The sequence below is a fragment of the Mandrillus leucophaeus genome, unplaced genomic scaffold (genome assembly GCF_000951045.1).
Source record: "Mandrillus leucophaeus isolate KB7577 unplaced genomic scaffold, Mleu.le_1.0 Scaffold55, whole genome shotgun sequence".
Taxonomy (NCBI): domain Eukaryota; kingdom Metazoa; phylum Chordata; class Mammalia; order Primates; family Cercopithecidae; genus Mandrillus; species Mandrillus leucophaeus.
The window spans coordinates 545614-560566 of NW_012105919.1; the positions used below are offsets into that span (position 1 = coordinate 545614).

A 14953-nucleotide genomic window follows, 5' to 3' on the forward strand; every position below is an offset into this window, starting at 1 on the left:
GCCCAGGCTGGAGTGCAGTGGCCAGATCTCAGCTCACTGCAAGCTCCGCCTCCCGGGTTCACGCCATTCTCCTGCCTCAGCCTCCCAAGTAGCTGGGACTGCAGGCGCCCGCCACCTCGCCCGGCTAGTTATTTTTTTTTTTGTATTTTTTAGTAGAGACGGGGTTTCACCGTGTTAGCCAGGATGGTCTCGATCTCCTGACCTCGTGATTCACCCGTCTCGGCTTCCCAAAGTGCTGGGATTACAGGCTTGAGCCACCGCACCCGGCCCCAATCAAAAGCATTTCTAAGAATTGATGAGATAATCAATAAGCAACAGCAAATAATTTCACTTTGCATTTCTCAAAGAAGCTCAAGACATTTGCTTTCAGAGATAATGAGGCTCTCTCTTCCAAAAATACTAAAAGAAGCATTATTAGATTTTAAAAGGTGATGTGCAACAGATTGATTTACAGTGGCAAAATCAGCATGTTTCAGAAATAGTCACCTGGTCAAAATTATTAGTCCAATTAATGGGACAAAGTATAATCCATTAAATAAAATATATTCCAAAGAAGGCAGAGAAAGTACAGGTCCTGTATGTAATGACAAAGGGGCTCTTGGTCTGTCTCGTTTACAGCTGCACGGCAGCCCTAGACAGGACTGGGAGACACAGAACAAGTGTCTGTTTGTTTAAGGCTGGCTCATCTTGAGCATTCTTCATTCCCTGCTACTACAGGCATTAGAGCCATGTATTTCAAAAAGTCTCAAAAATGCTCTAGAACTCAAAATCAAAAGGATCCTAGACCAAATCCCAGGCAAAAGTGCACAGCAATTTCCTTCCCTAGTAAGTAGAGGGGCATGGGCCCCTTTTTAGTTCTTTGACCTTCCTTTAGGAAGCAGCACTGAAAAGAGTCCAGGTACACATGGAGTGTACCATGTCCTCAGGTCTTGAAAATGATTTGAAAACCTTACTTCTCAAATGACTGCCTAAATATATAGATCATATATTTCATTTTGTTTCTGGTTAAGTGTCCAAATCTCATTTTAGAACTGAACGATGGGAGTGATACCCACAAAGTCATGGGCAAAATTTGGAATTTTTCAAATGCCCTTACTTAGCCTTCTCACAAAGAGTTGCATACACAATCCCCCTCCTACTAAGGGTATTCCTTGCTACCATCAACCACACTCCTTTCCGGGATTAACATATTCAGACGGTTCTGATTCTCTCAAAAGGTAATGAATGAGAAAACGCTGAGCAAATGAGATTGCTTCTTACCAGTGTGCAGCTCTTGCTATTACAAATGAAATGGTTTTTTCTAATTTTTTGAGAACCTACTCTGTGGCAGGCCCTCCCGTAGGCTCTGGGGATAATACAAGTTAGTAGTAAACACTGGTAAGCAATAAGGTGGGGATGTGGGATAGGGCTGCCAGGGTGGGAGCAGGGTTTGAATGCTGATAAACATGCCCCTGCCCGGGGCTCTCACTGGCTCTGTCTCCATGGTATGATCATCCCTCCTAGCAATGGGAAGAATCACATCCATGAAGCGCCATCCAGGTTTCCAGGAAGCACAGAATAGTGCAAGGGTTATTCTAAAGGGCACAAATGCTTAAATAGGATGTTAGGTTTCTCCTCCCTGGGGAACTTACTCTGGATATATTTCATTTTAAATATCCAAGTACATCCTGCTTCAAAAAGACAACTTGGCCCAAAGATTTCTAAGGCTGTTACAATAACTGTTTTTCTTCCCTCGGACCACATCACAGTGCCTGAGATTCTTCCTTGTACTATGGGATTAAAGCATCAACCGTCCTGGCATTTATTAACATGTTACCTTTTTCTGCATAATTCTCAGCTCGTCACTCAAGTTGTTATTCACCTTCATTAGCTGCTGTATCTTGGCCTCAGAAGCCACTAGAGCGTTTTTGACCTCCATAAATTCCTGTACAGTGACTGGTCCATCTGATAAATCTGAATCTAGGCTCTAAAAATAAATTGGGGAAAACGTTCACAATCTGAGATGATGAGAACATTAAAGACTAACAGCTCAAGAATTTCAAATTCTGACCAAGCCAGCTGAATTGCAAAGTTAGTCAAACCAAATTAAGGCCTCTGAGAGTAATGTAAAACTAAAACATAAAAAAGTAGGGTCACTATCCTATTTAAAAAATTTGAAAGTCAGTATTTTCCAATAGAACAGGCAGTGGGGCTACACATCTATGCTGACAATGACTGTCTAAGGAGGTCTGTCCTGTCTTGTAAGCCTTTCTCTCGTTCACTCATGTTTTGCTTTTATTCATTCTTTCATTAATTCCTTCATTCCAACATTTTCATTGAACATTAGGCAGTGTTCTAGGTGCTTGGGATATATTAGAAAAGAGACAAAGATTCCTGCTTCCATGGTGTTTATATCCCAACAGCATGAGAGAGTATATATATTGTATGACTGAGGGTGATGAGTGCTGTGGGAAAAGATAAGACAGAGCAGGGTAGGGGACTGCATGTTAAGCGGGTAGCTGGGTTAAGCCTGTGAGTGGGTGAGAGGTGAGCAGAGCCCCGGGAGGTGAGGGAATAAGTCACATGAATCTGGAGGAAGAACATTCCAGCCTGCAGTGGAGCTCAGCCTGCAGGGAGCAGGTGTGTGGGATGGATTGGGCAGGAGGCCAGGCAGTTGATAGAGGGCCTGGTCACAGAGGGTCCTGAAACGACCTCAGCTCTGACTGAGTGAACCAGGTGGCTTCCCGGAAGTCTGCACAGGGGTGTCCCCTGCATCTGCTAATGGCGCCATCTTTCTCGTAGTCATGTGGGCCGGAGAACTCCGAACACATCTCCCATAAGTCTATCTCCCCACTTCAACCTTCCAACTTATTGCCAAGACTTTTCTATTCTACCTTCCTATTCATCTATTCTCAAATGATTGCCAAGCCCCTCCGTGGGTGTGTCCTGGGGGTCAGCAGAGGGTGCACAGCCTGGGGTCCTGCCGCCTTCTCCACCAGCTCACACTCTGGTCCCGAGGTCTCTCCCACCTGCACCATCTTAGCATGGGTCCTGGGGTGGCCTGCGTCAGCTCCAGTTTGGAGCTCTCCCTCCACTCTCTAACCTACCAGAATAGTCCTCCCCAGACATTGCATCCTGGGCTCCGCACTGCCTGTGAGGCCCACGCTCTTCCGCTGGGCGTCATACCCCTCTTGCTGCAGCTTCGAGTCCCACCCTTTTTAGCTGTCCCTATGCATGACCAGCTTCCCCTTAGATGCCCTGGTTTCACTTTCTTTCTGCCTCCTCCATATGCCCCAATCCCAAGCGTCCCTTGAGGCGCATCTTAAGAGCCGTCCTATGACACAGCCCTGCTGATGCTCCCAGCCATAGGTTCTCTCTCTGTTCACTCCCTCAGCCTGTGTGTGCTTCATATGACACACATCACTTTGTGCCTTCTCCTGCAGTTCTCTCTCTCCTAGGCAATGAGACCCTCATAGGAAAGGGATGAGACCTCATTCAGGAGAGTCATATCCAGAGAAGTCACTCAGTAAACACTTGTTGAATGAAAAAAACACACCAGTCACTCCTCACAAGTTTTATAAAGTCTCAACTGCAGCAGGGCTGTGATGCAGGGACAAGGACCCCTATGTTAAAACCATTTAACCTTGTTTCACCTTTGCTTGGCCTGAGCTAGTAACAAACCCAACCTCACTGCACAGCAGCTTTGGCAGGGCTAGCCCTCAGCTGATGCATGCTTGCCCTTCCACAGGACGCACGGCCTCTCACCTTCTGCCGGTTTGCTTTGCTTGCAGTGGTTTCCAAATCTGTGTCTTCGTCTGATGCCACGCTGTCATAGTCGGGCTGGTCATTGTCTTGACTCTCAATGCTATGCTGGTTATTGATTGTTTTCAGTATGAGCTCCACATTGTCTATCAATAAAAGCAAACAACTTTAATTCAGGCTTAAAACACTGCTTTTCTTCCAAAAGCTATGGAGAGGATTTTTTGGTTTAGCCATTTAAAGGACATAAAGGGCTGAATGCTGTGCTCTTGCCTGTAATCCCAGCATTTTAGGAGGCCAAGGAGGAGAAATGCTTGAGGCCAGGAGTTTGAGACCTACTTAGGCAACATAATGAGACTCTATCCCTACAAAATAATTTAAAAATTATCCAGGCCTGGTGGTACATGCCTGTAGTCCCAGCTACATAGCTACTCAGGAGGTTAAGACAGGAGGACTGCTTGAGCCGAGGAGATTGAGGCTGCAGTGAACCATGACTGCACCACTGTACTCTAGCCTGGGCATCAGAGTGAGGCCCTATCTCTAAAAGCAAAAACAAAGACAAAAACAAAATACACAAGGACTGAAAGAAAATGACAGAAATGGCAATGTTATATTCACACCAATATAGAGATAACAGAAAAAGTTTTCAACCAGGTGGACAGTTACATAAGAGACTCCAGCATTCCTCATCTACCTGCCAAATATGGGCAAATTAAACAGATGGCTTAGGAAGGAACTGCTCAGATAAAAAGGCAAGATCCCAAGTTTCTAGAGATAGAGCCTAGCTCCAGGTCATGAAGATAAGGCTGTAGGTAATGGAAGATAAACTATAATTTGATTAATACCTATAACATGTTTACAAGGTAATATCAATCAAAACAGAAAGCAACTTGTTAAACTGGAGCCAGAACCTAGGCACTCAAAGAACAGAAACATTGTGCTGGACGTGGTGGCTCACACCTGTAATCCCAGCACTTTGGGAGGCCGAGGCGGGTGGATCACAAGGTCATGAGGTCGAAACGATCCTGGCTAACACGGTGAAACCCCGTCTCTACTAAAAATACAAAAAATTAGGCAGGTGTGGTGGCGGGCGCCTGTAGTCCCAGCTACTCGGGAGGCTGAGGCAGGAGAATGGTGTGAACCCACTTGCAGTGAACCAAGATCACACCACTGCACTCCAGCCTGGGCGACAAAGCAAGACTCCATCTCAAAAAACAAAAACAAAAACAAAAAAAATTGGCATTTAGTCAATTACCTGCATCTCAGTGAGACAAACAGATAGAGGAGAATGAATCAAATACACATGTGCATGTTACAAGGAGTGTCTATTCCATAAGGGAGCAGGGATTATTCTATTGGATCTAATACACTTTGAACAAAAGATTTCACAAACTAAAGTCTCTCTGATTTCTTTCAGGTTATTCAAACTCTGACTTCTAATACTGCTTCCCAGAGATGTTGAGGAAACAAAGGATGGATGATATCTGGGTGATGAATTGTGGTTATCTAAAAGGACTAGGTCCCAGCCGGGCACAGGGGCTCACATCTGTAATCCCAGCACTTTGGGAGGCTGAGGCAGATGGATCACTTGAGGTCAGGAGTTTGAGACCAGCCTGGCCAACATGGTGAAACCCCATCCCTACTAAAAATACAAAAATTAGCTGGGCATGGTGGTGGGCATCTGTAATCCCAGCTACTTGGGAGGCTGAGGCAGGAGAATCGCTTGAACCCAGAAGGTGGAGGTTGCAGTGAGCCGAGATTGCACCACTGCACTCCAGCACGGATGACAGAGCGAGAGTCTGTCTCGAAAAATAATAAGTAAAATAAAAGGATAGGTCCTACTTTAACTTTTTAAATGTTTTAAAACACATAAATATAATGATTACAGAAGTAACAGTCAATACATACAATTTAGAAACTAATGAGCAAGTAAGATAAAGTAATCACTTATAGCCATTGTTATTTGTTGATCTATTTTTTTCTAGGTTTTTTTCTGAGCACTTATATCCACACACAGTCAATTTTTGTTATTCTTGGTAGTTATTTTATTTATTTATAAGTAAATAAAGTCTCACTCTGTCACCTAGGCTAGAGTGCAGTGGCGCGATCTCAGCTCACTGCAAACTCTGCCTCCCAGGTTCATGCCATTTTCCTGACTCAGCCTCCCGAGTAGCTGGGACTACAAGTGCCCGCTACCATGCCAGGCTAATTTTTTTGTATTTCTTTAGTAGAGATGGGATTTCACCATGTTAGCCAGGAAGGTCTCGATCTCCCGACCTCGTGATCCGCCCACCTCGGCCTCCCAAAGTGCTGGGATTACAGGCGTGAGCCACTGTGCCCAGCCTCTTCGTAGTTATGTTCTAAAAAGTTGCTGTGAATTGGCCAATATTAAATCAGTGCTCTTGGGGTTATCAACCAATCAATACATAACCTTGTTCTATATGTGTTTCTGTTTAAAGATACCTTATTTAATACATTTTATTGATTCATTAACATTGAACTCATGGCCAACAGCACTATAAATCATGCCTGAATGATGCTTATTTAACACACATTTCTCCATCGGGCACATCACAGCCTTCTTGCACTTAGACACACTAGACAGAGCTTCAGGACTATGCTTGGAAGCCACTTTTTTTCTTTTTTTATTGAGACAGGGTCTTGCTATGTCACCCTGGCTGGAGTGCACTGGCATAATCATAGCTCACTATAGCTTCTAACTCTTGAGCTCAAGTGATCCTCCTGCCTCAGCCTCTTGAATGTGTAGGACTACAGACACATGCCAACACATCTAGGTAATTTTTAAATTTTTTGGTAAAGATGGGGCCTTGCTATGTTGTTCAGGCTTGGAGATACTTTTTTTTTTTTTTTTTTTTTTTGAGATGGAGTCTCACTCTGTCGTCCAGGCTGGAGTGCGGTGGTGCGATCTCAGCTCACTGCAACCTCCGCCTCCTAGGTTCAAGCGATTCTCCTGCCTCAGACTTCTGACTAGCTGGGATTACAGGCAGACGTCACCATGCCTGGCTAATTTTTCTTGTATTTTTAATAGAGACAGAGTTTCACCATGTTGGTCAGGCTAGTCTTGAACTCCTGACCTCGTGATCGGCCCACCTCAGCTTCCCAACATTCTAGGATTACAGGCGTGAGTCACTGCGTCTGGTCGAGACACTTTTGAGATAGGGTCACCCATGCTAGAGTGCAGATGTGATCATGGCTCACTGCAGCCTCAACCTCCTGGGCACTCAATCGATCCTGGGCGGGGGTGGGGCATTTTAAAACAGTGAAATGACCAGTGAAAAGCACACAAATATGACTAACATGGCACTAAATAGACTACAGACACTTGTTTATAGCATGAATGCAGAAACAAGAAGTCAAGGAGTCTCCTCCCTGTTCAATCTCAGCTGGAAACGTGCTTTTGATGACTCAATTTTTTTCTCTGCTCTGTATATTTCTTAGAATGACCTTGAAAATGGTGTATTAATTTTGAGGTCACAAATAAATTTTAGCAAGTAGATGAATTTCTAAATATGGGATGTGCACATGATGATCAATTGTGTATTTATACTTACCTGTGGTATACTCACTTGTACACATATATTTACATAAATATGTTTTCCTTACAAAATTGGGGTTATACAAAACCTTTTAAAAACGTCATTAGTTGGCTAGGCATGGTGGCTCATGCCTGTAATCCCAGCACTTTGGGAGGCTAAGGCAGGCGTATCACGAGGTCAGGAGTTCGAGACCAGCCTGGCCAATATGGTGAAACCCTGTCTCTACTAATAATACAAAAATTAGCCTGGTGTGGTGGCACATGCCTGTAATGTAATGCCAGCTGCTCAGGAGGCTGAGGCAGGAGAATCGCTTGAGTCCGGGAGGTGGAGGTTGCAGTGAGCTGAGATGGTGCCACTGCACTCTAGCCTGGGCAATAGAGGGAGACTCCGTCTCAAAAAAAAAAAAAAGAAAAAAAAAAACTGTTGTTTTTAAGACTAAATTTCACATCTGAAATTTTCAAGGTGCTCAGGTGAGAAACGGGAACTACAACTGATTACTCAAGTTGAGCCCTGGAGGTACAGGATAAGGACCTGGGCTTTAAACTACCTCATAACAAAAAAGAAAAAAATAAACTAGCATAACCAGCAACCGTTCAGAGGTTTATTCAATAGCAGCAGTGATATGCAATCTTGTTTCTGTGACTATCTCAGTGATCTTGGGAAGCATTCAAAACCAGCAAATGTACACTGACGTGTGTCTGTAGCGATGTGGGCCCATCCCAGGTTTCAGCTGGGGCCTAACCATAGTTGTTTTTCAGTCTCATTACTGTTCCTTTGAAAAACTAAGATTTAGTCAGGCGAGGTGGCTCATGCCTGTAATCCCAGTACTTTGGGAGGCCAAGGCAGGCGGATCACGAGGACAGGAGATTGAGACCAGCCTGGCCAACATGGTGAAACCCCGTCTCTACTAAAAATACAAAAATTAGCTGGGTGTGGTGGTGCACACCTGTAATCCCTGCTACTCAAGAGGCTGAGGCACAAGAATCACTTGAGCCTGCGTGGCAGAGGTTGCAGTGAGCCAAGATCATGCCACTGCACTCCAGCCTAGGTGACAGAGTGAGACTTGTCTCAAAAAAAAAAAAAAATCAAACTTTATTACTTTATCTAATATAATTACTACTATAGTATAAATGTTTGTTCCCTCCAAATCTCATGTTGAAATGTGATCCTCAGTGTTGGAGGGGAAGACTTAAGGGAGGTGTTTGCGTCATGGGGGTGGATCCTTCATGAACAGATTAATGTCCTCCCTTTGTAGTGTGTTCTTGCTCTGTTAGTTCCTGCTAGGAGCCGGTCATTGAAAACAGCCTGGCACCTCCCTCCTTGCTCTCTTGCTTCCTCTCTCACCGTGTGATCTCTGCACATGCAGCACCCCTTCACCTTCCACGAGTGGAAGCAGCCTGAGGCTCTCACCAGATGCCCAGTCCTACAGTCAGCAGACTCATGAGCCAAATACACCTTTTTTCTTTACAAATTACCCAGTCTCGGGTATTCTTCTATAGCTACACAAAAAGGACTAAGACAATTACATATTCTTTTTTAAAAAAGGTTAAGTATGTACTATTTTAAAATGTGACTAATTGTTCCTCTTTATTACTCAGTTGCTTCTAATGTTTGTGTTTTTCTACATAACATACATATAACATCTCTGATAATTTCCCTTCAGTTAACACCTAAGAATGGAATTATCAAATCAAAGAGCTGGTATTTTTTTAAGACTTTATTTTTTAAATTAAAAAAATTTTTTTTTTTTTTTTTTTTTTGAGACAGAGTCTCGCTCTATTGCTCAGGCTGGAGTGCAGTGGCGCAATCTCAGCTCACTGCAAGCTCTGCCTCCTGGGTTCATGCCATTCTTCTGCCTCAGCCTCCTGAGTAGCTGGGACTACAGGTGCCCACCACCATGCCTGGGTTATTTTTTGTAGTTTTAGTAGAGACGGGGTTTCACCGTGTTAGCCAGGATGGTCTCGATCTCCTGACCTCGTGATCTGCCCGCCTCAGTCTCCCAAAGTGCTGGGATTACAGGCGTGAGTCACCGCGCCCGGTACCCAATTTTTTTTTTTGAGACAGAGTCTTACTCTGTTGCTCAGGTTAGAGGACAGTGGTGTCACCTCGGCTCACTGCAACATCTGTCTCCTAGGTTCATGCAATTCTGCCTCAGCCTCCTGAGTAGCTGGGATTACAGGCGCATGCCACCACGCCCAGCTAATTTTTTTGTATTTTCAGTAGAGATGGGTTTCACCATGTTGCCCAGGTTGATCTCGAACTCCTGACCTCAAATGAGCTGCCCGCCTCAGCCTCCCAAAGTGCTGGGATTACAGGCGTGAGGCACCACACCCAGGCCATTTTAAGACTTTAAACTTATCCAAAGACTCGTCACTGTGCCTTCACCAAAATTTAATAAACCTTTTCAGAACTTCCTTATTCCTGGTTGAACAGATAAAATCAAATTCCTGAACAGGCAAGAAGAATGAATGAGTTGTTGTCAGTTAATGATTACTGTCTTTGGGGAATGTGATACTGACTGAAAACTTAATTTTTATGGTACATATTTCTTTTGCTTAAATGACTTACAATGAAAAATGTCTAATTTCTATAATTAGAAAAAAACAATATGGATACAGTAATAGGGCTGGAGAGGAAGGACATTCCTAAGCATGCAGACAGGACCTGGCCTACTGAACTAGACTCAACAGGGCACCTGTGAAACAGATGCTCACAGCTCTCCTTATAATTGTATATCACAGTAATTCTCACTGAAGACATTTAAAATTTTTGGCAACAAATTTTAATTATGTCGGACTCAGTTTCGTAGGTAAGCAACAGCAGATATTATGCAGTTTCAATCAAGAAGAGTTTTTTTTTTTTTTTTTTGAGACAGAGTCGTGCTCTGTCATTCAGACTGGAGTGCAATGGTGCGATCTCGGCTCACTGCAACCTCCGCCTCTCAGGTTCAAGTGATTCTCCTACCTCAGCCTCCCGAGTAGCTGCGATTACAGGTGCCTGCCACCATGCCTGGCTAATTTTTGTGTTTTTAGTAGAGATGGGGTTTTACCATATTGGCTGGTCTCGAACTCCTGACGTCAGGTGATCCACCCGCCTTGGCCTCCCAAAGTGCTGGGATTACAGGCGTGAGTCACCGTGCCCGGCCAAGAAGAGTTTATTTTCACATGTCCTTTAATAAGATCTAAGTCAGAGTTTTGGGTTAATTTCAGGATGCAATTTTACAGGGAAGGTAAGTGTCCCAAAACAAAACAGAAATCATATATAAGATAAATATGTGTAGCAGTTAATAACTCTGAAATATTGTTAATTCACCAGGGCTCAGACAGGTAAACTATCACAATATACTACCAATAAAACTTATACGAGTAGGGGCTGAGGGGAGGGAACCTAGAGGACAGGTCAATAGGTGCAGCAAACCACCATGGCACACGTATACCTATGTAACAAGCCTGCACATTCTGCACATGTATCCCAGAACTTAAAGTAAAAAAACAAACAAAAACCCAAAAACCTATAGAACTTTAAGCTGTCATGCTGATGACTGCTTTAATTAGCTTATAACTTTAACACTTGAGTCAAATTTAGAGGGCCAAAAATACAAATGTTTGGAGGTTTGAGCAGTTACCTTTTGAACCCGAGAGAGAACTGCCCTGCTGTCTCCTCTTGGCATCACTGAGAATGTCAATGACCAGTGTGGCAAACTCATGGGCGTTGAACCGAGCTAACTTCTGTCTGCCCTAAAGGTGGGAAAACAATTGGAAATATTTCCCAGTGTAAAAATATATACATAAACAGTCACATAAAATTAGACAATTGACAGACTTCTGCAAAGACTTTCTTCTGGATGATCAAAGTACAGTTAATCCCAGCCATAATCAAACCAAGTTAATGCTTGTTTTCCATGTGAACAGTTTAAAACCATTTATATAACAGAACTTCATAATAAATGTTATGGCATTTCTCACATATGCATTGTTCTCACAACGCAGATCTATTTGGTAAGCAAAAATAAAATGGTTCTACTGAATGCTTTTCTTCTATTATTGTTTCAGTTTGGAAGTAGACTCAGTAATTAATTTTGAGGGGAATTTTTAAATTTTAAGTTAAAGCCAGGCTCACACCTGTAATCCCAGAACTTTGGGAGGCTGAGGCGGGAGGATCACTTGAGGTCAGGACTTTGTACAAAAATTAGCCAGGCATGGTGGTGGGTGCCTGTAATCCTAACTACTCGGGGAGGCTGAGGCAGGAGAATCGCTTGAGTCCGGGAGGTGGAGGTTGCAGTGAGCTGAGATGGTGCCACTGCACTCTAGCCTGGACGACAGAGCAAGACTCCGTCAAAAAAAAAAAAAAAAAAAATTTTTTAAGTTAAACAAAGTCATAGATGTACCCTATCCTTATATATAGCTGCTAATCGTAAAGACTAAAACACCTTCCTAATTCATTCAACATTTCTCGTCTTGATAGATGTGTTGGCTGTTTTCAATGCTCTATTACATACAGCAGTGCTTTGATGAAAATCACTGTGCATAAATCTATTTTTATTTTATTAGAGCATATTCTCAAATGAGTAATTCCCATGTAAAAGGATGTACTTAATTCTGAGGCTTCCGAAACTGGTAAACAAATTGCTTTTCTAACATCTACAGCAATTTAAAGTTCTATCTGTTGCAAGAGAAAGCTCAGCTTACCACATCCTTACCAGTCTGGAGTATCCTTTATTATGTATTTTATTAATTTGACTGATAAAACTTGCACTAATGCTTTTAGGTTGCTTTCTTAGATTACTGACAAGGTTAAACACTTCTTCACATGTGTAAAACATTTATATTTCTGTGAATTGTTTCATATTCTTTCCTAGTCATTTATTTATAGTCTATTGTTTTTCTTATCATTTTGGGGGTTGTGTGTGTGTGTATGTATAAAGGATATTAAATTTTAATCAATCGAAAAATTTAGAATACTTGTCCTGGGAAAATGAAATACCATGACATCAGTCATTCCCCAACTACTATTCCTTTCCAAACAGAGTCACTTGCCTGGTTTCGTGTTGATGAGTACTCAGGATTGACCGGAAGAAAGGGGACGACCGTTGTCTCAGTTACCAGGGCGCTGTGGTTTTGCGTGGCAAGCCAGACTAGCCAGAGGAAAGAGCCAGAGACAAACCTTATCACACCTGTGTGTCACTGCTCCTGGGAGGCACAGCTCACGCATTACGAGGGGAAACACACTCTGAAGCCAACACACACAAAGGCAAATGTCGACACTCGCACCATCAGGACAGCAGAAATTGGGCTAGTAAAACACTGAGCCTGGCAGCTTTTCACTGCCCACTGATAACAGAAGCTTATTAGATAAAGCCACGTCAAGTCACCTGCATCCGTCTCTCGCCTGTCAACTTCGTCGTACACATCCATGGCAAGTTCTTCAAACAAATGATTACTTAGCTGAAAGTAAAAAATATCAGGAACACAAGGGACAACGATTAACACCAGGAAGACGAGAGGGAACTGCGACTTAGTCACCCTTTTATTGCCTATGTCTTATCCAATGCCAGTGCTTGGTACATACCCACTGTTAAACAGACGTAACATTTTCACAATCATACAGGGCCTCTAGAAATATCTGCGAACCACAGCAATTTCACTACTTTATGACACAGACAGGGCTGATGCTATTAAGGAGCTAAGAGGCATCTAAAGTACATCATCTCAGAAGCAGTTTCCAGTTCTCTACTCTTCTTGTGATATCACCCTGTAAGCCTCCTTTTATGCACTTAAAGAGTGTTTGTCAGTTCCCCAAAGTGTAAGCAATCCTATACCCTTGCAAAAATAGCCAGGCGCAGTGGTGCACACCTGTAATCTCAGCACTTTGCGAGACTGAGGCAGGTGGATTGCTTAAGCCCAGGAGTTCGAGACCAGTCTGGGTAACATGGTAAAACTCCACTTCTACAAAAAATACAAAAATTAGCTGGGTGTAGCGGTGCACGCTTATAGTGCCAGATACTCAGGAGGCTGAGGCAGGAGGATCACTTCAGCCCAGGAGGTCGAGGGTGCAGTAAGCCAAGATCGCACTACTGCACTCCAGGCTGGGTGACACAGTAAGACCCTATCTCAAAAAAGAAAAAAGAAAAGCAAAAGACATGCTGTTTTGAGAGGATAAAATGTGCCCTTGCACAAAAACATGACCCAGACCTCGGCTGAGTTTCTTTGCTCTCTTTCTCAGTAGCAGTCCTACTGTTTCAGTCTCCAGAAGGAAGCTTCCTAACAAAGCACAGCCTGACTCTTCAGCACACAACTGCCTCACGGCCTGCAGTGCCTCCCTGGGCACATGGAGGATAATTGAGTTCTTCCTGGCCCAGATGAGGTTAAGCCCCTGCTAGGGTGGCTCCGCATCTCTGCACTTTATGCCTCATGAAAACACCTTGACACGTGGTAGTTGTGACTCTTAAACTGTCTGACATCTGCTTTGGGAGGACAGATGCTGAATCTCTTATATTCCCTATTGGGTTCCTTACATCCACACATGGTACCTCACACTTTAAGAGGGGCCAGAAAAGAGACATTGGCTGGCCAGAAGGTATTGAATGCAGCAATTTAAAATGCTGGCTACAGGCTGGGTGTGGTGGCTCATGCCTATAATCCCAACACTTTGGGAGGCAGACGCAGGAAGATCACTTGAGCCTGGGAGTTCAAGGCTGCAGTGAGCCATGATGGCACCACTGCACTCCAGCCTGGGTGACAGAGTGAGACCTTGTCTTGAAAAAAAGAGAAAAAACAAGTGCTGGTTACAGAGACCTCATAGGAACATGTTAAAATGGGTACAATACATTATTAAGTGAAAAAAGCAGGTTAGAAACATCTATAATTATGATTAAGTTCCAGTTTTTTAAAAAGATATGCATATAAGAACTGAAAGAAATGTACCAAAATACTGAGCCTGACTCCATTAAGAGTGTGGCAATGAGGATGGTCCCCCTTCTCTATTTTTCAAATCTTCCCAAATGTGGTCACACTATAATTAAAAACAAACCCCAAGAGCCCGTTGCTAGGTAAGATGAAGGATTGGGAGCTTGACCTTGCTTCATAAATGTCCAGTTTCTTCCTCCATGGGACTACAAGCTAATGTTATCACTAGCAACAATTACAATGGCCAACTTATAACACCTCCATGAAAGCAGGAATTACTATTGTCCCACTTTTCAGACAAGGAAACTGAGGCAGAGAAGATAGTAGCTTGCCTAAAGTCACAAAGCTAGTAAGTGACGGACCTGAGATCCAAGTTTATATCTTTGAAAATGCTAACATTTACTCCTTCGAGGAATACATTAGCCTTTGTTATATTTCTCTCAGCTTTTCATCAGGAGGGAAGGAAGGAAAAGAGAAAGGAAAGAAAGGATGAAGGGAGGAAGAGAGGGAGGACAGGAGGAAGATACCGGAGGATAAACACTGACCTGGCACTGATAACATGGTCACCTGTGAGAAGGAGACCACAGGGTGAGGGTCAACAAGTAACAGTGGCAGCCCACTCTGAGCAGTTCTGGTCGGCAGCCTCTGCAGGATCCTTATCTCCCTTTTCTATGACAGTACGCCAAGGCACAGGGAGGCTAGGAAGCTTGGCAGGGCTAAGATATGTACTGACTAGTCTGACCCAAACCCCAG

The 14953-nt window shown here is 43.5% G+C and overlaps 1 protein-coding gene across 1 annotated transcript in view; it reads right to left on the reverse strand.

Annotated features, from left to right (window-relative positions):
- Positions 1 to 14953, reverse strand: part of GIT2 (G protein-coupled receptor kinase interacting ArfGAP 2) — a 66525-nt gene that overhangs the window by 19853 nt on the left and 31719 nt on the right. The window contains exons 11-15 of the mRNA XM_011997849.1: positions 12667 to 12739; positions 12332 to 12429; positions 10921 to 11032; positions 3745 to 3887; positions 1817 to 1966 (exon numbers count right to left, since the gene is read on the reverse strand). Coding sequence (XP_011853239.1) covers positions 1817 to 1966; positions 3745 to 3887; positions 10921 to 11032; positions 12332 to 12429; positions 12667 to 12739 — 576 coding nt within the window. The remainder of the gene's footprint in view (positions 1 to 1816; positions 1967 to 3744; positions 3888 to 10920; positions 11033 to 12331; positions 12430 to 12666; positions 12740 to 14953) is intronic.